The sequence below is a fragment of the Dendropsophus ebraccatus genome, chromosome 1 (genome assembly GCF_027789765.1).
Source record: "Dendropsophus ebraccatus isolate aDenEbr1 chromosome 1, aDenEbr1.pat, whole genome shotgun sequence".
NCBI lineage: Eukaryota > Metazoa > Chordata > Amphibia > Anura > Hylidae > Dendropsophus > Dendropsophus ebraccatus.
In genome coordinates this window covers 80398022-80425768 of record NC_091454.1, presented here as the reverse complement: position 1 = coordinate 80425768, position 27747 = coordinate 80398022, and the positions used below count along the sequence as shown (strand labels likewise).

Below are 27747 nucleotides of genomic sequence, written 5' to 3'. Positions count from 1 at the left end.
TCTGCCTGGTTGTTTAGTAAGAAAGGAACAACAGAATGGCTGTACAGAACACTAGGAAAGCTGGGTGACCAGCAGTAGTGGTCAGCAAACCCAAGAGAAAAAACACGGTATAGTAATTACTAGCAATGGCAATGGATGGATATTTCCTACCTCCTCTGGCAGAAACACAGCACATCTAACTTCTATTTGTAGTTAGATGTGCAGTGTATCTCTCTGCCAGAGCGCCCCCTAGCTGGCCGGGAGTGAGGCGCCCTGTGCAAGCGCACAGGTCGCACACCCCAAAGGCCGGCCCTGCTGGGCACAGTAGTCCGTTGTTAGGAGCCCAGGCTGTGTGTATGGAGAGCTGATCCCCTTCTCCTGCCTCCTCACAGGAGGATGAGAGAGACATGGTGCCGCCCCTGGCCTGCCACACACTGCCCCCCTGTGGTGGAGCACACTCACTGCAGCTTCTGACAGGACACAGAGGCCGGGAGCTGTGCGGAGTGACGTGTCACCTGCTGTAATGTGTAGCGGCCAATAGGGAGGAGGGGATGGCGGGAATACGGGGCCTCATCCACAGAGCAGCATCTCTGTAGTGTCCTCTGGCAGAAACACAGCACATCTAACTTCTATTTGTAGTTAGATGTGCAGTGTATCTCTCTGCCAGAGCGCCCCCTAGCTGGCCGGGAGTGAGGCGCCCTGTGCAAGCGCACAGGTCGCACACCCCAAAGGCCGGCCCTGCAGGGATATAATATTACCGCTTTATAAAGCTTTGGTGCGGCCTCATCTGGAGTATTCTGTCCAGTTTTGGAATTCGATTCATAAAAAGGATGTTCTAGAGCTGGAGAGGGTACAAAGACGGGCAACTAAACTAATAAGGGGAATGGAGCATCTTAGTTATGAGGAGAGATTAAAAGAATTACACTTGTTTAATCTGGAGAAGAGACGTTTAAGGGGAGATATGATTAATTTATTTAAATATATAAATGGCCCCTACAAGAAATATGGGGGAAAGATGTTCCAGGTAAAACCCCCTCAAAGGACAAGGGGGCACTGCCTCCGCCTGGAGAAAAAAGGTTCAACCTCCGGAGGCGACAAGCCTTCTTTACCATGAGAACTGTGAATCTGTGGAACAGTCTACCACAGGATCTGGTCACAGCAACAACAGTAGAGGGCTTCAAAACCGGCCTAGACAAGTTCTTAGAGCAAAATAATATACATGCATATGTATAGAACCTATCACCCCTCCCCCTTCCCTGTATCCATCCCCTCCTTGGATGAACTTGATGGACATGTGTCTTTTTTTAACCGTATTAACTATGTAACTATGTAAGTGACAGAGAGGCTCAACAGAATAATGTATTGCTTATATTGTTCTGTTTAGCTGATTTCGAGATGTCCTCCAGAATAGCATGGACAATAAGTAGTCCTCCTCATTAAGGGTCCATTTACACAGAAAGACTATCTGACAAATTATCTGCCAAAGATTTGAAGCAAAATCCAGGAATGGATTTGAAAAGAGTAGAAATCTCAGGCTTTCCTTATGACCTGATCTCTGTTTATAGTCTGTTACTGGCTTTGGCAGATAATCTGTCAGATAATCTTTTTGTGTAAAATGACCCAGGTCTTGTATACCTATAGTTTATAGTTTGAGGGTCCTGGCTACCTGTAGTGTATAGTTTGGGGTCTTGTATACCTGTAGTATATAGTTGGTGGAGGTCCTGTATACCTGTAGTGTATAGTTTGGGGTCCTATATACCTGTAGTATATACTTGGTGGAGTACCTGTATACCTGTAGTATATAGCTTTGGGGTCCTGTATACCTGTAGTATAGAGTTGGTGAAGGTGCTATATACCTGTAGTATAGAGTTGGTGTAGGTCCTGTATACCTGTAGTGTATAGTTTTGAGGTCCTGTATACCTGTAGTGTATAGTTTGGTGTCCTATATACCTGTAGTATATAGTTGGTTGAGTTCCTTTATACCTGTAGTGTATAGTTTTGGGGTCCTGTATACCTGTAGTGTATAGTTTGGGGTCCTGTATACCTGTAGTATATAGTTGGTGGAGGTCCTGTATACCTGTAGTATAGAGTTGGTGTAGGTCCTGTATACCTGTAGTGTATAGTTTTGAGGTCCTGTATACCTGTAGTGTATAGTTTGGTGTCCTATATACCTGTAGTATATAGTTGGTTGAGTTCCTGTATACCTGTAGTGTATAGTTTTGGGGTCCTGTATACCTGTAGTGTATAGTTTGGGGTCCTGTATACCTGTAGTATATAGTTGGTGGAGGTCCTGCATACCTGAAGTATATAGTTGGTGGAGGTCCTGTATACCTGTAGTGTATAGTTTTGGGGTCCTGTATACCTGTAGTGTAAAGTTTGGGGTCCTGTATACCTGTAGTATATAGTTGGTGGAGGTCCCGTGCACTTGTAGTGTATAGTTTTGGGGTCCTGTATACCTGTAGTGTCCTGTATACCTGCAGGGTCGTATTTACCATTAGGCACCCATGGTCTGGTGAGTAGGGTAGCACCTTGCAGAAGGGCAGTACCCTCCCGTTCAGACTTGACAGAAAATCTTTGATCAGGTATTGTATAGCGGTGTTATCCAGTCACAGTGTGTCGGTATTGGTCATGTCTGGTATGGCGGTGTTATCCAGTCACAGTATGGCGGTATTGGTCAGGTGTGGTATGACAGTGTTATCCAGTTACAGTATGGTGGTATTGGTCAGGTCTGGTATAGCAGTTTTTCCAGTCATAGTATGGTGGTATTGGTCAGGTGTGTTATGACAGTGCTATCCCGTCACAGTATGGTGGTATTGGTCAGGTCTGGTATAGCGGTTTTATCCAGTCACAGAATGGCGGTATTGGTCAGGTCTGATATGATGGTGTTATCCAGTCACAGTATGGCGGTATTGGTCAGGTCTGGTGTGGCGGTGTTACCCAGTCACAGTTTGGTGGTATTGGTCAGGTCTGGTATGGCAGTGTTATCCAGTCACTGTATAGCGGTATTGGTTAGGTCTGGTGTTGCAGTGTTATCCAGTCACAATATGGCGGTATTGGTCAGGTGTGGTATGGCAGTGTTATCCAGTCACAGTATATGGTAGTATTGATCAGGTCTGGTATGGCAGTGTTATCCAGTCACAGTATGGCGGTATTGGTCAGGTCTGGTATGGCGGTGTTATCCAGTCACAGTATGGAGGTATTGGTCAGTTGTGGTATGGCAGTGTTATCCAGTCACAGTATATGGCAGTATTGACCAGGTCTGGTATGGCAGTGTTATCCAGTCACAGTATGGCGGTATTGGTCAGGTCTGGTATGGCAGTGTCATCCAATCACAGTATGGTGGTATTGGTCAGGTCTGGTATGAAAGTGTTATCGAGCACAGTATGGCGGTATTGGTCAGGTCTGGTGTGGCAGAGTTACCCAGTCACAGTTTGGTATACCTGTAGTGCCCTGTATATACATGTACTGTATAGATGGAGTAGGGGGTCCTGTATATACATGTACTGTATAGATGGAGTAGGGGGTCCTGTATACCTGTACTGTATAGATGGAGTAGGGGGTCCTGTATATACATGTACTGTATAGTTGGAGTAGGGGCTCCTGTATATACATGTACTGTATAGATGGAGTAGGGGGCCCTGTATATACATGTACTGTATAGATGAAGTAGGGGGTCTACCAGTTATTACTGTGGATGTTGTGAGGCAGCTTCCCTAGCAACCATTGCTCCCTGTGAAAATGAAAGCAGTAATCCTATTGGTTGCTAAGGCTCCAACTGCCGTGTCTGCTGCAGCTAATTATATCACCTGTGTGTGCAGTGAGGAGATTTTCCCATTCATCTCTATGGGGCGCTCTTTCCCCTCCCCCTCCCCTCCTGTACATCTGGCGGGGACGGGACCTTCGCTAAAACCTTCCCGGGCACCCAATGTATCTGTGTGCCAAATTTGGGGTCAAACGGTTCAGGCGTTTGGAAGTCTATTTGGAACAGACAGACAGACAGACAGACAGACTTTGATTTTTATTATATAGATATATATATATATATATACTAGAAAATGTACCCGGCGCTGCCCGGGTATAAAGTGTCAGTATGTTAATGAGATTTGTTCTAAGGTGCACAGGAGGCCAAGCTAAAGGCATTGTTTCATCTGAGTTAATCAGTGAAATTAGTGTATACCTGTAGTGCCTAGTTGGAGGGGTTCTGTGTACCCACAATGTATAGTTTTTAGGGGTCTCGCATATCTGTAGTGCATAGTTGGGGGGGGCTGTATACCTATAGTGTATAGTTGGGGGGGGGTCCTGTATCCCTATAGTGTGTAGTTGGGGGGGCTGTAAACCTGTAGTGTATAGTTGAGGGAGGTCCTGTATACCTGCAGTGTACAGTTGGTGAAGGTCCTGTATACCTGTACTGTATAGTTCGGGGGTCCTGTATACCTGAAGTATATAGTTGGTGGAGGTCCTGTATACCTGTAGTGTATAGTTTTGGGGTCCTGTATACCTGTAGTGTAAAGTTTGGGGTCCTGTATACCTGTAGTATATAGTTGGTGGAGGTCCTGTGCACCTGTAGTGTATAGTTTTGGGGTCCTGTATACCTGTAGTGTCCTGTATACCTGCAGGGTCGTTTTTACTATTAGGCACCCATGGTCTGGTGCGTAGGGTAGCACCTTGCAGAGGGGCAGTAACCTCCCATTGAGACTTGCCAGAAAATCTGGTGTCTTTTCGAGAGGGGTATGGCGGTATTGGTCAGGTCTGGTATAGCGGTGTTATCCAGTCACAGTACGGCGGTATTGGTCAGGTCTGGTATGGCAGTGCTATTTAGTTACAGTGTGTCGGTATTGGTCATGTCTGGTATGGTGGTGTTATCGAGTCACAGTAAGGCGGTATTGGTCAGGTCTGGTGTGGCTGTGTTATCCAGTCACAATGTGGCGGTATTGGTCAGGTCTGGTATAGTGGTGTTATCCAGTCACAGTATGGCGGTATTGGTCAGGTGTGGTATGGTAGTGTTATCCAGTCACAGTATGGCAGTATTGGTCAGGTCTGGTATGGCAATATTATCCAGTTACACAGGTCTGGTATGGCAGTGCTATTTAGTCACAGTGTGTCGGTATTGGTCATGTCTGGTATGGCGGTGTTATCCAGTCACAGTATGGCGGTATTGGTCAGGTCTGGTATAGTGGTGTTATCCAGTCACAGTATGGCGGTATTGGTCAGGTCTGGTATGGCTGTATACCTATAGTGTATAGTTGGGGGGGGTCCTGTATCCCTATAGTGTGTAGTTGGGGGGGCTGTAAACCTGTAGTGTATAGTTGAGGGAGGTCCTGTATACCTGCAGTGTACAGTTGGTGAAGGTCCTGTATACCTGTACTGTATAGTTCGGGGGTCCTGTATACCTGAAGTATATAGTTGGTGGAGGTCCTGTATACCTGTAGTGTATAGTTTTGGGGTCCTGTACCTGTAGTGTAAAGTTTGGGGTCCTGTATACCTGTAGTATATAGTTGGTGGAGGTCCTGTGCACCTGTAGTGTATAGTTTTGGGGTCCTGTATACCTGTAGTGTCCTGTATACCTGCAGGGTCGTATTTACTATTAGGCACCCATGGTCTGGTGCGTAGGGTAGCACCTTGCAGAGGGGCAGTAACCTCCCATTGAGACTTGCCAGAAAATCTGGTGTCTTTTCGAGAGGGGTATGGCGGTATTGGTCAGGTCTGGTATAGCGGTGTTATTCAGTCACAGTACGGCGGTACTGGTCAGGTCTGGTATGGCAGTGCTATTTAGTTACAGTGTGTCGGTATTGGTCATGTCTGGTATGGTGGTGTTATCGAGTCACAGTAAGGCGGTATTGGTCAGGTCTGGTGTGGCTGTGTTATCCAGTCACAATGTGGCGGTATTGGTCAGGTCTGGTATAGTGGTGTTATCCAGTCACAGTATGGCGGTATTGGTCAGGTGTGGTATGGTAGTGTTATCCAGTCACAGTATGGCAGTATTGGTCAGGTCTGGTATGGCAATATTATCCAGTTACACAGGTCTGGTATGGCAGTGCTATTTAGTCACAGTGTGTCGGTATTGGTCATGTCTGGTATGGCGGTGTTATCCAGTCACAGTATGGCGGTATTGGTCAGGTCTGGTATAGTGGTGTTATCCAGTCACAGTATGGCGGTATTGGTCAGGTCTGGTATGGCAGTGATATCCAGTCACAGTATGGTGGTATTGGTCAGGTGTGGTATGACAGTGTTATCCAGTTACAGTATGGCGGTATTGGTCAGGTCTGGTATAGCAGTTTTTCCAGTCATAGTATGGTGGTATTGGTCAGGTGTGTTATGACAGTGTTACCCAGTCACAGTATGGTAGTATTGGCCAGGTCTGGTGTGGCAGTGTTATCCAGTCACAGTATGGCGGTATTGGGCAGGGTCCTGTATAGATGGAGTAGGGGGTCCTGTATATACATATACTGTATAGATGGAGTTGGGGCTCCTTTATATACATGTACTGTATAGATGGAGTAGGGGGCCCTGTATATATATGTACTGTATAGATGGAGTAGGGGGTCCTGTATATACATGTACTGTATAGATGGAGTAGGGGGTCCTTTATATACATGTACTGTTTAGATGGAGTAGGGGGTCCTGTATATACATGTCCTGTATAGATGGAGTAGGGGGTCCTGTATATACATATACTGTATAGATGAAATAGGGGCTCCTGTATATACATGTACTGTATAGATGGAGTAGGGGGTCTACCAGTTATTACTGTGGATGTTGTGAGGCAGCTTCCCTAGCAACCATTGCTCCCTGTGAAATTGAAAGCAGTAATCCTATTGGTTGCTAAGGCTCCAACTGCCGTGTCTGCTGCAGCTAATTATATCCCCCTGTGTGTGCAGTGAGGAGATTTCCCCATTCATCTCTATGGGGCGCTCTTTCCCCTCCCCTGTACATCTGGCGGGGACGGGACCTTCGCTAAAACCTTCCCGGGCACCCAATGTATCTGTGTGCCAAATTTGGGGTCAAACGGTTCAGGCGTTTGGAAGTCTATTTGGGACAGACAGACAGACTTTGATTTTTATTATATACTAGAAAATGTACCCGGCGCTGCCCGGGTATAAAGTGTCAGTGTGTTAATTAGATTTGTTCTAAGGTGCCCAGGAGGCCAAGCTAAAGGTATTGTTTCATCTGAGTTAATCAGTGGAATGAGTGTATACCTGTAGTGCATAGTTGGAGGGGTTCTAAATACCCACAATGTATAGTTTTTGGGGGTCTCGCATATCTGTAGTGTATAGTTGGGGGGTCCTGTATACCTGTAGTGTGTAGTTGGGGGGTCTGTATACCTGTAGTGTATAGTTGAGGGAGGTCCTGTAGACCTGCAGGGTACAGTTGGTGAAGGTTCTGTATACCTGTACTGTATAGTTGGGGGGTCCTGTATACCTGTAGTATATAGTTGGTGCTGTATACCTGTAATATATAGGTGGTGGAGGTCTTGTATACCTGTAGTTTATAGTTTGAGGGTCCTGGATACCTGTAGTGTATAATTGGTGGAGGTCTTGTATACCTGTAGTATATAGTTCGGGGGTCCTGTATACCTGTAGTAAATAGTTTGAGGGTCCTGTATAACTATAGTATAGAGTTGGTGGAGGTCATGTATACCTGTAGTGTATAGCTGGTGGAGTTCCTGTATACCTGTAATATATTTGGGGTCCTGTATACTTGTAGTATAGAGTTGGTGTAGGTCCTGTATACCTGTAGTGTATAGTTTTGAGGTCCTGTATACCTGTAGTGTATAGTTTGGGGTCCTATATACCTGTAGTATATAGTTGGTGGGGTCCTGTATACCTGTAGTATATAGTTGGTGGAGGTCCTGTATACCTGAAGTATATAGTTGGTGGAGGTCCTGTATACCTGTAGTATATAGTTTTGGGGTCCTGTATACCTGTAGTGTAAAGTTTGGGGTCCTGTATACCTGTAGTATATAGTTTTGTGGAGGTCCCGTGCACCTGTAGTGTATAGTTTTGGGGTCCTGTATACCTGTAGTGTCCTGTATACCTGCATGGTTGTATTTACCCGTATGGCAGTGTTATTCAGTCACAGTGTGTCGGTATTGGTCATGTCTGGTATGGCGGTGTTATCCAGTCACAGTATTGGCGGTATTGGTTAGGTCTGGTGTGGCGGTGTTATCCAGTCATGGTATGGTGGTATTGGTCAGGTCTGGTATAGCGGTGTTATCCAGTCACAGTATGGCAGTATTGGTCAGGTCTGATATGATGGTGTTATCCAGTCACAGTATGGCGTTATTGGTTAGGTCTGGTATGACAGTGTTATCCAGCATAGTATAGCGGTATTGATCAGGTCTGGTGTGGCGGTGTTATCCATTCACAGTATGGCGGTATTGGTCAGGTCTTATATGACAGTGTTATCCAGTCACAGTATGGCGGTATTGGTCAGGTCTTGTATGACAGTGTTATCCAGTCACAGTATGGTGGTATTGGTCAGGTCTGGTATGGCAGTGTTATCCAGTCACAGTTTGGTGATATTGGTCAGGTCTGGTGTGGCAGTGTTATCCAGTCACAGTATGGCGGTATTGGTCAGGTGTGGTATGGAGGTGTTATCCAGTCATAGTATGGTGGTATTGGTCAGGCCTGGTATGGCAGTGTTATCCAGTCACAGTATGGCGGTATTGGTCAGGTCTGGTGTGGCAGTGTTATCCAGTCACAGTATGGCGGTATTGGTCAGGTCTGGTGTGGCAGTGTTACCCAGTCACAGTTTGGTATACCTGTTGTGCCCTGTATATACATGTACTGTATAGATGGAGTAGGGGGTCCTGTATATACATGTACTGTATAGATGGAGTAAGGGGTCCTGTATATACATGTACTGTATAGATGCAGTAGGGGGTCCTGTATATACATGTACTGTATAGATGCAGTAGGGGGTCCTGTATATACATGTACTGTATAGATGGAGTAGGGGGTCCTGTATATACATGTACTGTATAGATGGAGTAGGGGGCCCTGTATATACATGTACTGTATAGATGGAGTAGGGGGCCCTGTATATACATGTACTGTATAGATGGAGTAGGGGGTCTACCAGTTATTACTGTGGATATTGTGAGGCAGCTGCCCTAGCAACCATTGCTCACTGTGAAAATGAAAGCAGTAATCCTATTGGTTGCTAAGGCTCCAACTGCCGTGTCTGCTGCAGCTAATTATATCACCTGTGTTTGCAGTGAGGAGATTTTCCCATTCATCTCTATGGGGCGCCTCTCTTTCCCCTCCCCCTCCCCTCCTGTACATCTGGCGGGGACGGGACCTTCGCAATAACCTTCCCGGGCACCCAATGTATCTGTGTGCCAAATTTGGGGTCAAACGGTTCAGGCGTTTGGAAGTCTATAGAGGACAGACAGACAGACAGACTTTTATTTTTATTATATAGATATATACATATATAGATAGAGAGAGAGAGAGAGAGAGAGAGAGAATTAATTCAACCAGCAAAGCAGCTGTGAAGTATATTCAGAGTATATCTACAGTATTACTAACTCTACATTATACCTAACTCAAGAGATTTCACTGCACTAACATATTTTCCTGTAGAAATAATATCCCAGCAGAAATTATTTGGTACCAGGACCTTCTATACGGACTTAGCACAGGTGCAAAGGTGTCCTAAGTAGAAGTAGTCACACATCAGGCTCATAGTCATATGAAAACGGCCACAACCCCAACAACAGGACCAGACTACAAAGTTATTAAAAAATAAATAAAACTTGTTACAGTAGCACCTTTTTTACTATGCGCTAATGTACCATAGCGCTGAAACGCTTGATGTGTGACGACTACTACTTAGAAGACCTGTGCACCTGCTATCAGTCCATATAGAAGGGTCTTGGTACCAGATGGGTTCTGCTGGGATTTTCTTACTACATTGCTCACTCTGGTCACTCTATAAAGTTGTGCCTAAAATATAGCACAACTCTACTAGGTGAGAGAATCCACTCATATTATTCTTCCTCACTGATTATCTGAGATTTACTACACAAGAAGCTCCTACGTCTCTCTTTTCTTTCTAACGTTTTCCCTTATGATATTGCACCTTATTCAAAGAAAGGACTGTCATTTTTGTGCCTGTATCTCTAATAGGATTTGTAGTTAAGACTTAAAAGGGTAGTGGCGCTAAACAATTATTCACAAAATAACACACATTACAAAGTTATACAACTTTGTAATGTATGTTATGTATGTGAATGGCCCCCTTCCCCGTGTTTCCCCCCACCCATGCTAGACCCGGAAGTGTGGTGCATTATACTCACCGCATCTCGTGTTGACCCCTGGCCACCATCTTGGGACAATGACATAGTCTTCGGGAAGCCGGCCAAACCGCTTCATCCGTCCCTCATGCCGGCCCCCCTCTGCCGCGTCATCAGCAGCTCAGCCACGATTGGCTGAACATAACTGTGCTTAGCCAATCGCGGCTGAGCACAATTGTGACGCGGCAGAGGGGGGGGGGGCAGCATGAAGAACGGATGGAGCTTTCCGTCCGGCCTCCCGAAGATTACATCATTGTCCCAAGATGGCAGCCAGGGGTCAACACAAGATGCGGTAAGTACAATACACCACACTTCCAGGTCTAGCGTGGGTGGGGGGAAACACGGGGAAGGGGGCCATTCACATACATAGCATACATTACAAAGTTGTATAACTTTTTAATGTGTGTTATTTTGTGAATAATTGTTTAGCGCCGCACTACCCCTTTAAAGGAGTTGTCCAGCAAAAATCTTTTTCTTTCAAATCAACTGATATCAGAAAGTTATATAGATTTGTAATTTACTTCTATTCAAAAATCTCAAGTCTTCCCATACTTATCAGCTGTTGTATGTACTACAGAAAATGTTTTATTTTCAGTCTGACACAATGCTCTCTGCTGACATCTCTGGCCCAGACAGGAGTTCTGCCTCGGTTATATATGAATCCCCATAGAAAAATGCTCTGCTCTGGACAGTTCCTGTCTCGGTCAGAGAGGTCAGCAGAGAGCACTGTGTCAGACTGAAAATAAAACAACATTTCCTGCATGACATACAGACGCTAATAAGTATGGGAAGACTTGAGATTTTTTTAATAGAAGTAAATTACAAATCCATATAAAACTTTCTGACACCAGTTGATTTCAAAGAAAAAGATTTTCGCTGGACAACCCCTTTAATCTGGTTAAGTACTGCTGCACTACACCTGCACTACCTACACCTGTCCTTAACCAAGGAGCCACGTGCCAGCGTGTCCAGGGGTGGGCAAACCTACCACTCCTGACCACCATGACAAGTGCCTCGTTTTGTACTACAACACCTTGCCCAGCCGCATAACACCTTGCCCCCTGGGTCGCTGTGCCTGCCCGATCCATAGGCAGTCAGCTGTCAATCAAGCTGGAGGGCGTAAGAAGGGGTATGGCAAGAATCCTATTCTCCTGCATATCAGGAGAACAGCTGAACATATTAATATAAGTAATACACTGATCTGTTCAGCATTTTTGTCACTAGTTTATGCTGCCCTCATTTAAGGCAGCATAAACCTAATAACAGAATCCCTTAAAATAAACCCCAAAATGAATATCTGATGTGCATGCTAAAGAAATTTACAGCTACTGCAGAGTTCTCTCAATTATTATTTACCTTTGCATGATCAATGCGCACAGATAGTTCTTTGGGTGCAAACCCTCCAAATATCAGACTATGTATAGCACCAATTCTTGCACATGCCAACATTGTATACATTGCCTGAGGTATCATTGGCATGTATATGACAACTCTGTCTCCAGTTTTGACACCATATTTTGTGAGAACACCTGCTAGCCTGGACACCTGAAAAAGAGAGATATATTTAGGTTATGTATCAGCAGGCATACCATTTAAAGATATCTTCTCCGAAAATGATTTTGTCATCAGTCTTCTGTTCTGTTTATTTTATAAAGAATTTAAAATGATATTAAAGAAAATTTGAATTTTTGAACCTTTTTACATTGACTGGCAAAAAGGTGGCACTGCCCATCTGCTGCCATCAGTGGCTTTATGGAGAAACCCTGGTCCCAGCACAGTTACATATCGATACTGAGGCTTCTATAAAGTCTTGGGAAAGCTGTCTGTGCTAAAAGCACTACAGCCACAGGACAATGATGCAGTATGAGCGAGGACAACTGTCAGTTACAGCTTGCTCTTCTTTACCATGCCACAGCTGCAGTGCTTCTGACACAGGCTGCTTCCCCAAGAGTGAATTCTATTCTAATAAAAACATGTATCAGCATAGACATTAAGGGAGGATCAGCACCTCTAATGCTGCAATAGGCAGTGTTGGCGATATGTAACTATGCCAGAACCAGGGTTTGTGCAGCCCTGCAGTCCCTGACACAGGCATTAGTGGAAGTAAAGGAGTCGTGACGCGCCTAACACGTGACAGTCAATGTATGAGTGTTATTTTTTTCCCCTTGTACAAAGTTATTTTACAAAGTTATATCACTATATAAAAGAAATGTTAAAAAGTTGTTTTTTTCTCTCACTAGAATGGCACTTTAAAAGCACCCACAATGGGCACAACTGGGATATTGTTTGATAGAGAGTTTACAGAAAACCATTTGCAGATGGTACTCTTGCTGGTTGCAACCATGTAGTGCACTGTGATTGCTCTGCAATTGGTGCTCTGGTTGCAACCATGTAGTGCCTCTGTGGTGTCCCACCACGGGTCTTGCTTATTTTCACACCCTTCACAAAAGTCTGTACTCCAAGTAAACTGTGGTAATGAAGCAGTACCTAAGTTTTAACACAAGATGTCACTGTTGTGATCTGTACACCAATGCGGACCTTCTCTTCTTCTCTACCTATCTCTGAGCTCCTTTCTTCTATGCTTTTCTTCTCCACCACCTGTAGGAGGTTGTCACATGGGAAGAGGAAGCATATACCCACTTTAGTGTGTAGTCTTATTCTGGTTGTTGAGCAGAGCGGACGCACATGGGAGACTTAGACACCTTAAGCTACTCAAAGGAGAGGTCAAGTCAGAGAAACCTCAACCCACGCTGAGAACAAGTCTAAAGGTGCAGGACAGTATCCTAATAACAAGAGGAACTGATCCGGATAGAGCAAAGTTGCTAGAAGCCTATGTACTCAGCGCAGAAGCCTATGTACTCGCAACGCAGGCGTAGACAGGAAATCTTGGCCACTCTGCTCAACCCAGGTAACAAGGTCTGGGGCTTTTGTCACCCTTGTAGGACGGGTCAACCGAAACTGGTGGGCAAAAGGTGGTACAGCGACAAAGGTCGAAACATTGGCACAAGTAAACATCTATTTTCAAGTCTTCAGTATTCTACTTCTAAAAGTTCCAGCAGAGCACACTTCTACCCTGGGTTGGGACTCTCACGACACACTTCTCTCCTCTACTATGAACCTGCAGTATAAACTTCTCTCCGCTGTTCTGGATTCTCAGCACAAACTCCTCTAAACCACTCACAGCTCCTTTACACTAAGGTCCTCAGTACAGCTTCTGTCTTGTCAAGTCTCGGCTGTCAGCAGCAGCTGTCTTGTCAAGTACAGTCTGCTATCAGCTATTGTACAAAGTGTTTCTATAGTTAAGAAGATCTATTTATGCTAATGGCACTGCACCTACACAGTTAACACCACACATCCTTGGGTCATCTACCCTTTCTGTGGGTGGTGGGGACGATATTCCGGGTGGGTCACAACTCCACTCCGGACCACCGTGATAAATACCCAACAGACCCCCTCACAGCCTGGAAGGTAACTGACCACAGGGGAAAGGTTATAGCTCGCCACTCTGAAATAAAAGTAGGTGTGCCCCCATACCTATGTGCCCCCCTGGCACTGGCATCACAACAGTATACCATCTGGCTGAGCTATATCTTGATCAACCACCACAGCACCATCTGGCAAGTGACCGCTCGAGCCTCACAGGACCGACATCACACCTTTCTGCCAATCATCCTAGGTTTAACATAGGGAAACCCTACTGAGTTGATCCAGGGGACAGCAAAAACCTTAATGATTCAGATGACAATTGCCCCATCACAGGGAGAAAATCCCTACTTCAATGGCAATCAGAATAATCCCCAGAAATCTAATGCCCATAATGTGCCCTGTTCTAGAGTTCACTACAAAGTTAAAGCAATATGAGCATCTGATAAATATTCTTTATTGTGTGGTGAGGTACAATATAATATAGAAAGCTAAGCCTATGCTTTGGACACTTACATTTAAAGTGTATTACTAAACTGTTCATTGTATTATCTGGAGTCTTTCAATGCAGCGTTTTTATGATCTTATACAGTAGCGGTCTTTGGCACCAAGCACCCTAAGCAATCGCTTGAGGCCCCCCAACATCCAGGGGGGCCCCCACGCCCCGCTCTTCTCTTGGGCTCAAGACCGCTAGACAGGGCCGCTGCTCCGCTCGCTGCTGTGATCTGAACTGTAACTATGAGCACTCGTAATGAGCGCTCACAGTTACATGCAGCAGCAGCACTGACAGGGCAGGAGCCATTGGATCCCTTTCTGTCAGTCACTCTTGTGGTCACAGGAAGTGTTTTCCCTGCGGTCACAAGTGGCCGCTCTATCCTTGTGGTGTCGGTGCTCCAGTGACATCACTGGAGCATCGGCACCAGGACCAGGGGAGCGCGGCCTCTTGTGACCGCAGGGAAAACCCTTGCGGCCACAAGAGTGAAGAGAAGAGGAGACACCTGGACCCAAGTGAGAATAAGTGTTTGTTTTATTGTGTTATATACACTATATGGGAGGGGGAACACACAGGGGCCTGTGTAACTGGGGGAGCGCACGGCGGGGGTCTATATAAATGGGGGAGCACACAGTGGGGCTATATAACGGGGAAGACAAAGGGGGCTATATATAACTGAGGGAGCACACAGGGGGGCTATAAACTACTGGAGCTTCACAGAAGGGTCTATATACTACTTGGGTAAGCACACAGGGGGTCTATATACTACTTGGGGCAGCAGAATGGGGTCTATATACAACTGGGGTAGCACACAGGAGGTCTATATCCAAGTGGGGAAGCACACAGGGGGCTATATACTACTGGGGTAGCACACAGAGGGTCTATATACTACTGGGGTAGCAAACAGGGGGTCTATATACTATTGGTGGGGCACACAGGGGGTCTTTATACTACTGGGGGAACACACAGGAGTCTATATACTACTGGTGGGGCACTCAGGGGGTCTCTATACTGCAGAGGCAGCACACAGGGGGTCTATATATAACTGGGGGGGCACACAGGGGTCTATATACTACTGGGGCAGCACACAGGGGGTCTATATCCTACTGGAGGAGCACACAGAGGTCTATATACTACTGGTATGGCACACAGGGGGTCTATATACTGCTGGAGGAACACACAGAGGGTCTATATACTACTGATGGGACACACAGAGGGTCTATATACTACTGGGGGCAGCACACAGGGGGTCTATATATAACGGGGAGCACACAGGGGTATATATATAACTGGGGGAGCACACAGGGGGTCTATATATAACTGGGGGCAGCACACAAGGGGTCTATATACTGCTGGAGGAGCACACAATGGTTTATATACTACTAAGGGAGCACACAGGGATCTTTATAATACTGGTGGAGCACACAGGGGGTCTATATTCTACTGGGGGAACCACACAGGGGGTTTATATACTACTGGAGGAGCACACAGGAGTCTATATTCAAGTGGGGGAAGCACACAGGAGGTCTATATCCAAGTGGGGGAAGCACACAGGGGGGCTATATACCACTGAGGGAGCACACAGGGGAGCTATATACAAGTGGGGGAGCACACAGGGGGTCTATATACTAGTGGGGGAGCACACAGGGGGTATATGTAGCTGAGGGCAGAACACAGGGTATATACGACTGGGGGTAGCACACAGAGGGTTTATATACAACTGGGACAGCACACAGGGGGTCTATATACTTTTTGGAGCACACGGGGGGGGGGGCTATATATAACTAAGGGAACACACAGGCGTCTATACTCTACTGGGGGAAGCACACAAGGGGTATACACTACTGAGGGGAAGCACACAAGGGGTATATACTACTGGCAGCTGTGCACAAGGGGTATATACTACTGGGGGCAGTCTATTGTTGTGGAGTGCGTGTCGAGGGGGGGGGGGGCAGACATAACTTTGCTTGGGGCCCCAGAAATGCCAAGACCGCCCCTGATCTTATATAGAACAGAATTATTTTGCATTAATAACTACTATGATTTAATACTCTATACAGAAGGCATTGCCATGGAGCATAACAAACCTATCACTGCAACTACCAAAAAGGTCTGTGGTTTTGAACAAGTAAACTTGAGTAAAATCTTGATATTTATATTCAGTGTTATGCAGGCTAATGGACAAGCTGTCACCGCAAATAGAATTATACTACAGTGTTCTTGTACAGTGTTCTTGGTGTTAAAAATATGCTGAAGGACATGAAATAATTGGTGCAAGAAGATTTCAGCTTAGCTGAAGCCTAGATTGACATTGTGTGTACTTCACATTTCTGACAAACGTATACAATAAGAGAAAGGACTGATTGCAGTCCTGACTGACGCATTTTCAACATTTTTATCCACCATCTTTTTTAAAGCTTTTTTTTTTTTTAAATCTATATTCATAACTTATCACCTATCCACAAGATGGGTGATACGTTTCTGAGCTGCAAGGGCCCCACTACAAGTAGCCCCAGGGCTTCTCATATGTTCCACCACTACACTATTCACCTGGGGAAACATGGGAAGCCCCATTCCTGTGATTAGTAGGGGTTGCAGTGGTTGGACCCCCATCGATTAGACATCATATTTCCTGTGGATGAGCAGCATTATAACCCTTGAAATGTCAGTGATATAAAGCTGCACTAATATTTATTCAAAACTTATTCAAAATATTAAACATTTCATTGTAAGGCTCCGCGCACACAGAGCAAAAGTGGCGGAATTCCACGGCGGAGAATGCCGCCAGCCTCCCTGTCATAATGACAGTCTATGGGAGGCTCGCGCGCCTCCTCTCTCCACGCTGAAGAATGAACATGTACTTTACCTGTTCATAGATCTCTTGGTAAGTGACAGATTGCTTGATGCCTGTAACAGGACTATCATGAATAACTGCAACTTGATTCCCTCTTCCATTGTCAATATGGCGGTCAAGAGCATTGTAACAAACATTAAGTTCTCCACCAATAAACCTACAATAGAAAGGATGTTCAGGGTATTTTGTAAATAAATTTAAAAAAATGTAATGTCTGTAAGTTTAACTGAAAGATTGCTTCAAAAACAGATTATATTATATCCCACACAGGTATGAAAAAAATACTTCAGAATTATGATCTCATTAGCACATAGTCACGAAGAATAGCTAGGTATGGGGAGATGAGAGGTCATCTTTAAAGGAATATCCTTAACAGGATATGCCCATGATAAATATTCCACAGGGCATGTCAATCTTTGAAAGATAAGGGTCCCCAAAAAGGGGATGCCGCAGTCCCAGTCCCACTTGTTGGAGCAACTGAGTGGAGAAGTAGATGAGAACATGAAAACAGCCGTGCCTACTGTTTCCATAACTCCCAAACTATTAGAGTGCACAAGATTAAATATTAATCCATTTAATTAGACAAATCCTGTGATGTATGTTCATTTCACTATCCCGATTATTAGGCCTAATATAATAGTAATTAAAAAGGGCAGATACAAGACATGTTTGTTATACCATTGTTTTTTTTGTTTTTTTGCATGTATGAAATAAAGACAGAAATGTAATTAGCACAGCATGATGGCTTAGTGGTGCGCATGGTGTCCATCCAATATTTATGTATGTAATGTGTTCTCTCAAAGCAACTGGTTGCTATTACACATCAGCAGGAGATGATAGCAGAAATCACATAGTTCTAGATCTTTCCAGGGAAACAAACAGAAACGGTAATCCAGCAGTTATAGGTCAAATGAGGAGAAATTCTAGCAATAGGTCCCTCTCGTGCCCTACTATACCAAAGGTTACTAGGTTAACAGGTCAAAAGGATTTAAATAGTCATAACATAAAAGAAAAATGTAATTATCTTTCTCTCTCTCTCTCTCTCTATCTTTCAGTATTGTAATCACCTGAGCTACAACCTGAGCTAGAACATTCTAATAATGAGGATATGATTCAGATGTGTATTTATCTTGCTGCTGGGAGAACAAAGTATCTGAAGCCTGAAGGAAAATAAAGATGGAATAATTACTGATTACATATTTGTTAGGAATATATTAACTATTGCTAGAGATTCATCAAGGAAAAGATAAAAGCATAGAGAAAATAAAATGTCCTACATCCTCCTAATGGAGCTCGATGTCTAGTAGAAAAAACAGCTTTGCCTTCTGATGAAAGACTCTGCTAATGAAAATACTTCCCACGAGGCCAACGTCCCTGTGGACTGAAGTTTTGTAAAAATGACTCCAATTAGAGCTATGGAAAAATAATGAAGCACATTCTGCATATTTATATCTGGTTATGTGTAGGTTGTGTCCACCTGGCCAGATTTTGGATCCAGACGTGCTTATCTCAGAAGGCAATGTTGCCTACACAGACATATTTATAATTTAGTAGTAGAATATGTTGTGGCAGGGAAAATTACAAAGCACAGCTCTAGCAATATGGTCAACTTAATAATGTCTGCAGTTCTCTAGAAGCAATCATTAACAGTATTTCTGTGGCCATATTGCTGCCAACCGCTACTTGAACAATATTAGTGAACGCCCAGGGCATCTCTGCATTTTTAACCCTTTGAGGACCAGGCCCAAAGTGACCCAGTGGACCGCGCAAATTTTGTTTTTGTTTTTCCCTCCTCCCCTTCTAAGAGCTACAGCACTTTCAGTTTTCTATCTACAAGGCCATGTAATGGCTTGTTTGTTACAGGAATAGTTGTACTGTGTAATGGCATCTTTCATTTTACCATACCATGTATGACGGAATCCCAAATATTATTATTTATGAAGATATAAATAGGTGAAATCGTAAAAATGCAGTTTGGTAACATTTGGGGGGTTCCTGTGTCTACGTAATGCACTATATGGTAAAAGTGACATAATACCATTATTCTATAGGTCAGTCCAAACACAACCATAATCAGGTTTACACAGATTCTCTAATGTTATATATTTTTTTAATTAAATCCTTTTTTTTTGGCAATTAGTTATTAATAAAATAGGCCTATTGTGACGCTTATAACAGCTTTATTTTTTTTACCTACGGGGCTTTATGGGGTGTCATTTTTTCCGCCATGATCTCTAGTTTTTACTAATACCATATTTGTGAAGATCGGACGTTTTATTCATCTTTTATAAAAAAAAAAATATATATATAATATAACATTAAATCGGTAATCCACGCACTTTTTTCCCCACTTTTCTTGTACGCAGTTCGCAATGACGCTTTTTATATTTTAATAGATCAGACAATTACGCATGCTACGATAGATTATATGTTTATTTTTTATATATATATATATATATATATATATATATATATATATATATATATATAATGTGAAAGGGGGCGTGATTTAAACTCTTATTTTTTTTACACATTTGAAGTCCCTTTGGGGGACTTTTACATTCATTAGTTTGATTTCATACATAGGCATAGCATTGATCAGTGTGATAGGCCATCTGCTCAGGCAGGCTCAGTGAGCAGATAGCCGATCGGACCGCATGGAGGAAGGTAAGAGACCTCCGGCGGTCCGATACAGCAATCGGGACCCCCGCAGTCACACTGCTGGGGTCCCGATCGGTAAATCACTGGGGACTCCTGTGGCGTTTAAGGAGTTAATGACAAGCTGCAGCGCAATCACTGCATCCTGTCATTAACGGTGAGGTGCCGGCTGCTTACTGCAGCCGGCCCCCACCACCTAAGAAGCGCGCTCCGCTCCGGAGTGCGCTTCATAGCAGGAGAAACACCCAGGATGTACAGCTACGTCCAGGGTCATCTGATGACAGACTTCCATGGCGTAACTGTACATCCAGGGTCGTCTAAGGGTTAAAGGAGAAATAGTGATCTGCTTCAGCCTTTTCATAAAAAACATTAAGGGTCCATTTAGACAGAAAGATTATCCGACAGATTATCTGCCGAAGATTTGAAGCCAAAGCCAGGAATGGACTATAAACAGAGATCAGGTCATAAAGGAAAGCCTAAGATTTCTCCTTTTTTTAAATCCATTCCTGGCATTGGCTTCAAATCTTTAGCAGATAATCTGTCAGATAATCTCTGTGTAAATGGACCCCAAGTTAGTCCTTTAACAAAAAGAGGCATTGCTATATGTGGTACAGAAATAGCAGCAATAACAGTGGGTTGGTGTCTGAGTGGGCCCAAAGGCCCATCTGCCTCATAGTAGACACCCCTATTACATATACTGTAGCTACAGTATCTGTTACCAGCTCTGTTCTCTGTATGTGTGGGAACCACCGCTCTGACAACAGTGGATTGCTGGGGATGCTGGCTGTTGGACCTCCACTAGTCAGATATTAAAGGGGTTATCCAGCGCTACAAAAACATGGCCACTTTCCCTCTACTGTTGTCTCCATTTTGGGTGGGGTTTTGAAACTCAGTTCCATTGAAGTAAATGAAGCTTAATTGCAAACCGCACCTGAACTGGCGACAACAGTAGGGGGAAAAGTGGCCATGTTTTTGTAGCGCTGGATAACCCCTTTAAGCCTTGTTCACACAACTATAAAACAAAGAAATGCAGGGTTTTCACTTCCTAAACACCACCAATCTTTAATGTTTAAAATTTGGTGGATGAATTCATTCAAACTGTGTGATCCCACTAATTTGTGTTACTAGAATTTGCTACTAGTTCTGTTCAAGAACTCCAAAACCTAGAAAAGGATGTGTTTGCAGTGGCTTAGCTACCATAAAGGCAGACCACACCACTGCTACGGGCCCCGCAGGTAACTGGTCCTATAACTGAACTGCTGTGATGAATGCTCACAGTAAATGATGCAGCCCTCTGAGTAATGGAGAAAGAAGCTACTGGCTTCCTGCCCTGCCAGTCTCTCTTGTGGCAGAAGGCAGCATTGCTCCTTTAGACAAAAAGAGGCCCACCCCCATACACATACTCACTTGGCCCAGTGTAGTTCCCCGGCTTTCATTCTCCCATTCTCCCAGCTCCCTGGCACACAAGTGACATCACTTGTGTGATGTGGATCTGGGATAATAAAGGAACGCCAGGGGACTGCACCAACCTGCGTGTATGTGTTTGTAGTGATGGTCGGGGGCATACAGGATTCATGGGGAAAACAGCCACAAATACCTAGTAGTTGGCATACAAGATGCAAGTAGGCATTAAAGTGGGAGTGCAATATTGTGATTTTAAATGGAACCAATCAGCCTGTTTGGGCTGATATGGTTCCCTTGAGCATTGTATAAAGCACCTGAAGCGGCCTCGGCACGTACCGGCCGCGGTCGCAGCAGGTGCTTTAGAACGGAGAAAATGACTTTTATTCCCCGGCTCGTGACTAGATACGAGCGGGGAAGTAGTCATGGTGGGCGGCTCCCCGCTCGTATCTAGTCACTGCGCTCTGCCTGTCAGCGCACTCGGCGGGATGATTGACAGGTAGAGAGGCCAGTAACGGACCTCTTTGCCTGTCAATCATCCCCTCTGAGCGGGCTGACAGGCAGAGTGCAGTGACTAGATACGAGCGGGGAGCCGCCCACCATGACTACTTCCCTGCTCGTATCTAGTCACGAGCCGAGGAATAAAAGTCATTTTCTCCGTTATAAAGCACCTGCTGCGGCCGGTACGTGCAGGGGCCGCTCCAGGTGCTTTATACAATGCTCAAGGGAACCATATCAGCCCAAATGGGCTGATTGGTTCCCTTTAAATAAAAACTGACTTTGGGCCACAAACCTCAGACTGCCAACATACAAAATGGAATGCCCTGCATCAAACCAAAAATGGGTTTAGGCTGGCACAAAGTAGTTTTGGGTAGGTGTCATATCTGGCATCAGGTGTTCTCGAAGGGTTAAAGGTGGTTTTCAGCCAAAATACATTGATGAGCTATCCACAGTACCTATAGTAAAATCTAGGGTATCATTACAAAGTACAGTTGATACTGCAAAAAAGCAAACTCTTAAATGGCTTTGTAGATGGGGAACTGAAAGCATCATGGCTCTTAGAATGCAATTATTGTAAAACAACAAAAGCAGAAATTAACATTTGTGTGGTCTTAAAGAGGATAAAGATATTTAGCTCAATTAATGTATTTTTTTTTAAAGATTAAAGTTCAAAAATACACTGTAGTAGCCTCAATAGGAAAGTCTTATGTATTGAACATGCGTTTTATATATAAAGGTTAAATACATAATTATAGCTATTATGGCAGGTGTTACAGCCTGCACCCCCTAGTGATGACAAGGCCATAGCTCCTATGCTCGTACCATCACCAGTGTAGAAAATGATAGTTTGCAGGAATAACCTGCCTGTTATAATATACTTTACATCATGAGGCATGATGCGGTTAAGCTTAACCCTTAGAGGAAAGGGCCAATTTCAATTTTTGCGTTTTCGTTTTTCCCTCCTTGTGCTTAAAAAGGCCATAATTTTTGCGCCACTAATTGTACTTTGCAATGACAGGCTGAATTTTTCATAAAGTACACTGTGAAACCAGAAAAAAATTCAATGTGTGGTGAAATTGAGAAAATTTCTTTTAGTTTTTTTTTTTTTCGTTTTTATGCCGTTGGCCCTGGGGTAAAACTGACTTGTTATACATGTTCCTCAAGTCGTTACGATTACAATGATATATAACATGTATAACTTTTATTGTATCTGATGGCCTGTAAAAAATTCAAACCATTGTTAACAAATATATGTTCCTTAAAATCGCTCTATTCCCAGGCTTATAGCGCTTTTATCCTTTGGTCTATGGGGCTGTCTGAGGTGTCATTTTTTGCGCCATGATGTGTTCTTCCTATTGGTTTCTTGATTGTGCATATGGGACTTTTTGATTGCTTTTTATTACAATTTTTCTGGATTTGATGCTACCAAAAATGTTCAATTTTGCACTTTGGGATTTTTTTGCGCTTACGCCATTTACTGTGCAAGATCAGGAATGTGATTAATAGTTTGGGTGATTACGCACGCGGCGATAGCAAACATGTTTATTTATTTTTATTTATAACATGGGAAAAAGGGGGTGATTCTGACTTTTATTAAGGGAGGGGGGGCTTTTTATTGATAATGTATTATTAGTAGGCTCTCTAGCATAACCCCCTTGGGACGGCTAAATCATATTTCTTTAGTATTGCATAGATCAATGTATATTGTCTTATGAAACAATATGGCGTTACTATGGTAGTGTATAAATGCAAACAATAATGGTATTTATACACTACCATAGTAACGCCATATTGTTTCATAAGACAATATACATTGATCTACGCAATACTAAAGAATTATGATTTAGCCGTTCCAAGGGGGTTATGCTAGAGAGCCTACTAATAATACATATATTTAATGGTTTTTCGGTGCCAACCAAGTAGTGCACTCGCAATACACCCACAATACCGATTGTACTACTAGGTTGAGTTCTTACTATCCAGATCCAATTGTTGCAGCTGTGCTACGAGCGGCACCTAGGACCGCGGCGGTTTAGAGCGCAGCCGCCGTGCGGCCCCGCTCTGAACACATGGAGGTGGCCTTGGACGTACAGGTACGTCCAGCAACGCCAAAGGGTTAAAGGAGGTACTCTGGCCAAGCTTTCTTTGTAAGCTTTGTACTTATGACATCACAGCACAGGATGGCAGTGCTGGAATGCAGCAGAGCCGCAGCTTGGCCGGAGAACCCCTTAAAGAAATATTTAACCCTGTTTAGTTCCCACTTATAATGTAAGCATGGTTGTAATAGGTTTTTATTACATGGGGCCACAGCCCAATGTCTGCAGTACATCCTTATTCGCACCCTGAAGCTTCTGAAAATCCTCACTTCCTGGTCTGCTCTGTCTCGACTACTCTGTCTTTCCACTCCCTTCTGAGACAGAGGTCACATGATCTCTGCCTCTTCTGTTGTCAGGCAAGCTATAACATCTCATCTCTAACCCTGCCCACCACTGACATCACACAGTGATCACCTGGCCAAGGGCAGGAAAGCAACAGCCTCTCCTAAGTACTATAGAGGAAAGGAGACCCTATTGTTTCATCTCTTTCTCTAATTTATGTAGATGAATAGATTGACAGAAAAATACAGTGTTTACTGTGCAAAGCAGAAGCAGATTGAGCTAGTGGTGGGCAGATACTGCAAGACAGGGGTGGGTATTCAGCAGTTGGCTCTAAGTCGCAATGCATCCTGGGAGATGTAATTTTCCAGAGAGGTGCCACGATGGAAAACTGAGATCATTTGTAGAAGTTTGAATCTGGGGCTAGGGAAGGAATAGACATGAAAGAAAGGTGTCAAAAAACTGTTGGGGGGGGGGGGGAGATCAATGAGTGCACCTATATGTTTTTTGTGCATTTTATTTTTTTTATGGTATCGCTTGGGCTGCCCTTTAATTGATGTCTTTGAATACAATCATGCATATAGCAGTTCTTTGAGCCCAAATCAGGTGTGGTCCTACAAGAAAATAATACTTGGACTAGATTGACACTGTGTTTATGCAGTACCTCACTCATGCTATTATCTAAGGATGCTAATGTATACTGTGGTATACTGCAGCGTGCCCCATTGATTTCAAAGTAGTCACCTGTAGCAGCCTGAATATAGTCACTAGATGACTACGTTTGGGCCATTGAAATTAATGGGGCCCGCTGCAGTAGAAGTCTGAATCCCTTTTTTATGGGATGCCGATGTATACCATTGATATACTGCATAAGTGCTGTGTGAACCTATTTTTATATTCAAAAGATATGGGTACCTGGAAGTAATAAAAATCTGTTTCTCCTTTACAATGCAATTGAAAAATGTTTAATCCTCATTCACATTTTATGTGAAGAAACATCGCAGCTCTGTCCATTATGATTTTGGGGGGTTTTCTTTGTATTTGATCATCGGTTGAGTGGAGAAAAAAAAAATATCTAGTTCTGCGCAGCGAGCCATGTAACCTTATAGGCAGCTGTGGTTTGTTTTCAAACAAGTTCTTCTCTGAAATATTCCTAGAACTGCCCTATGGAACCTTCAATCAATGTTCTGCATGTAAAATCTATGAATAGAATCAATAAGAAAATGAGAACTTGACTTTGATTAAAAAAAAAGAAAGTGCTGCTGTTATGAACTTTAGAAAAGTTACTTCAATGAGAACTTTTTTTCTACAATTTTCAAAGCTAAAATCTGCAGTATAAAATAAATACATCCAAGAATAAATGTTTTCTAGGAAAGTAGCATAAGGAATCTGTGTCTCCTGGGTGACTCCAGCTCCCCGCATCAAGAATTTCAGTTCACAGCGCAGGCCTTTCATTCATACAGGCTTCAGTGAGCTTTATTTTCTTCCCTTGCTGACACGGCAATTCATTTTAATAGTACAAAGAAAATCTTAGGTCAGCTGCCCCTATCTATACAAAGCTTATCTAGCTATGAGAGTGACAAACCTACTGCCCAGCATCTCAAAACCCAAATTGGTCTATGAATATGTACATTTAAAAAAAAAAAAAAGTTATATTACAAAGTGTTTGTGTGGCACAACAAGACGGTCCCTGCTGTAGTTCAGCTGGGCCCTGGCTCTGACAGGTCCCCCACCTGTCCAGTGCAGTTTAACCGTGAGTGTGGTAGTGGACAGAAGTATGGGTAACACAGAGACTCTTCTTTTCATCAAAGGAATATTTATTCTTATTATGCAATGCTAAACTTTCTGAGGAGAAAACAAGTCAGAGAACACCCCAACCCACGTCGTTGCACGTCTCTAACAGTGTAGGACAGTATCCTGAAACAAGAAGAACTGATCTGGATAGAGCAAAGTTGCTACAAGCCTACGTACTCTATCTCGCAGCGTGGGTGTAACCAGGTAATTTGGCCACCCTACTCAACTCAGGTAACAAAGTCTGAGGCTTGTGTCACCCTAGGAGGATGGGTCACCCGACACTGTAGGGCAACTGGTGGTACAGCGATAACAAAGGTCGAACGTCCACTGGCACAGGCTTGGACTGGCCCACAGGGGAACAGGGGAATCCCCCAGTGGGCCTTACCCCTTGGTGAGCCCCTGAGCAGGAGGTGGGCCTCCCTGTCTAGCAGTTCCAGGATGACATATCCAACACATTTCTTTCACTCATTGCCTTTATAAAGTAAGCTGGGGTTTCACCATATTATATAGAGGCAGGGAGTGACTAGGGTGACAGGCAGCAGCATGTAGTGTGCAGATTTAGCTCAGCCCTCTCCTCTCCCTCAGGACCCTCCACCTCTTCCTCTCAGGCTGCCCCCATCTGCTCTATATGCTGCTGCTGGCAGTTGGGATACAGGAGGAGAGGAGGGAGAGGGGTTGCAGCCTGCACAGTGGAGCTGCAAATCTGACAGCATGTGAGATGTACCTGGTGCTTTCCTGTAACAGAGGTAAATCGGTGTGTGTGGACATGATGTATATTATGTGAGTCTGTGTGTACAGTGCATGTGTGTGTATGCATATATGTAATGTGCATTTGTTTAGATGTGCGTATAGTGGGCATACTATGTATCCATATAAGTAATGTGCATTTCTTTATCTGTGTATGAGGTGTGTATGTATTGTGCATATTTGTATGTAATATGTATGTACACGTTATGTGCACACCCCTATAACTCCCCCTCCCATACCTAAACCAGCAGGTGTCAATAAGGCAGGGAGGAAGGAGTTGGGAGACTTTCTAGCTTTTAGCTATTAAGGAGCTTGGAGAAGCCTCTTTGCCTCTTTGTACCAGAAAATAAAAACATTTTCTATGCTATAGAAGCACAGACAAATATTTTTAAGGTACAATGTGTCTTCTTGACCTAACAGCATCTAACAGTGTCAGTAGATTCCTTTAAAGGGGTTATCCAGTGCTACAAAAACATGGCCACTTTTCCCCTTCTCTTGTTTCCAGATTGGGTGGGGTTTCAAACTTAGTTGCATTGAAGTAAATGAAGCTTAATTGCAAACTGCACCTGAACTGGAGACAAGAGAGGAGGAAAAGTGGCCATGTTTTTGTAGCGCTGGATAACCCCTCCTGAAAAGTCTCCTGAAACTAACAAATGACAGGCAGGCAGGGGGGTGTGGGAAGATGATAAAGAAACCATTCTCACCAGTCCCCGTGACCCTGCACCGCTCTCTCGCACAGCCGCCGGAAGTCATTTTCAATTATTTCCGACCGGGTTCTGTGTATGTCATGGCCCTAGCTCCTTTAGCTGCAATGTCACATTCTTAGATGATGGATTGCCTGCTTAGTGAGTCAATCACTGCAGCGGTGTCCATCCCAGTCGGTGATTGGTTGTTTGGGCTATCCATATGGGCGAGTATGTGATGTTGCAGCCGGAGGAGCTGCAGGAGGTCGGTGGCTATCATTATCAGAATATTAAGGAAGAACAACGGGGGCAAAGGGATGGGTATGTATACTTTCTTTATTATGTTCCTGCACCCCCCTGCCTACCTGAGATTTGTTAGTTTCATGGGACTTCTCCTTTCAAAAAACTTAAGGGGTACTCCGGGCTATGTGTATTTTCCCTGTGTGGCCTGGGAGGGGGTGGATATAGAGGCAGCCTGTCACTTACCTCCCCGGTTCCAGCGCTGGGTCCCGTTCTCCCGTCCTGCAGCTGCTTTCTAGTCT

General features: G+C 44.1%; 1 protein-coding gene across 2 annotated transcripts in view; it reads right to left on the bottom strand.

The window, feature by feature from the left end:
- Nucleotides 1-27747, bottom strand: part of ACSS3 (acyl-CoA synthetase short chain family member 3) — a 109408-nt gene that overhangs the window by 55652 nt on the left and 26009 nt on the right. For both annotated transcript variants that reach the window (XR_011363565.1, XM_069974005.1), the window contains exons 3-4: nucleotides 17059-17203; nucleotides 11633-11821 (exon numbers count right to left, since the gene is read on the bottom strand). Coding sequence is in view for 1 of the 2 variants with exons in the window: in XM_069974005.1 (XP_069830106.1) it covers nucleotides 11633-11821; nucleotides 17059-17203 (334 nt within the window). In the remaining variant the exon portion in view is untranslated. The remainder of the gene's footprint in view (nucleotides 1-11632; nucleotides 11822-17058; nucleotides 17204-27747) is intronic.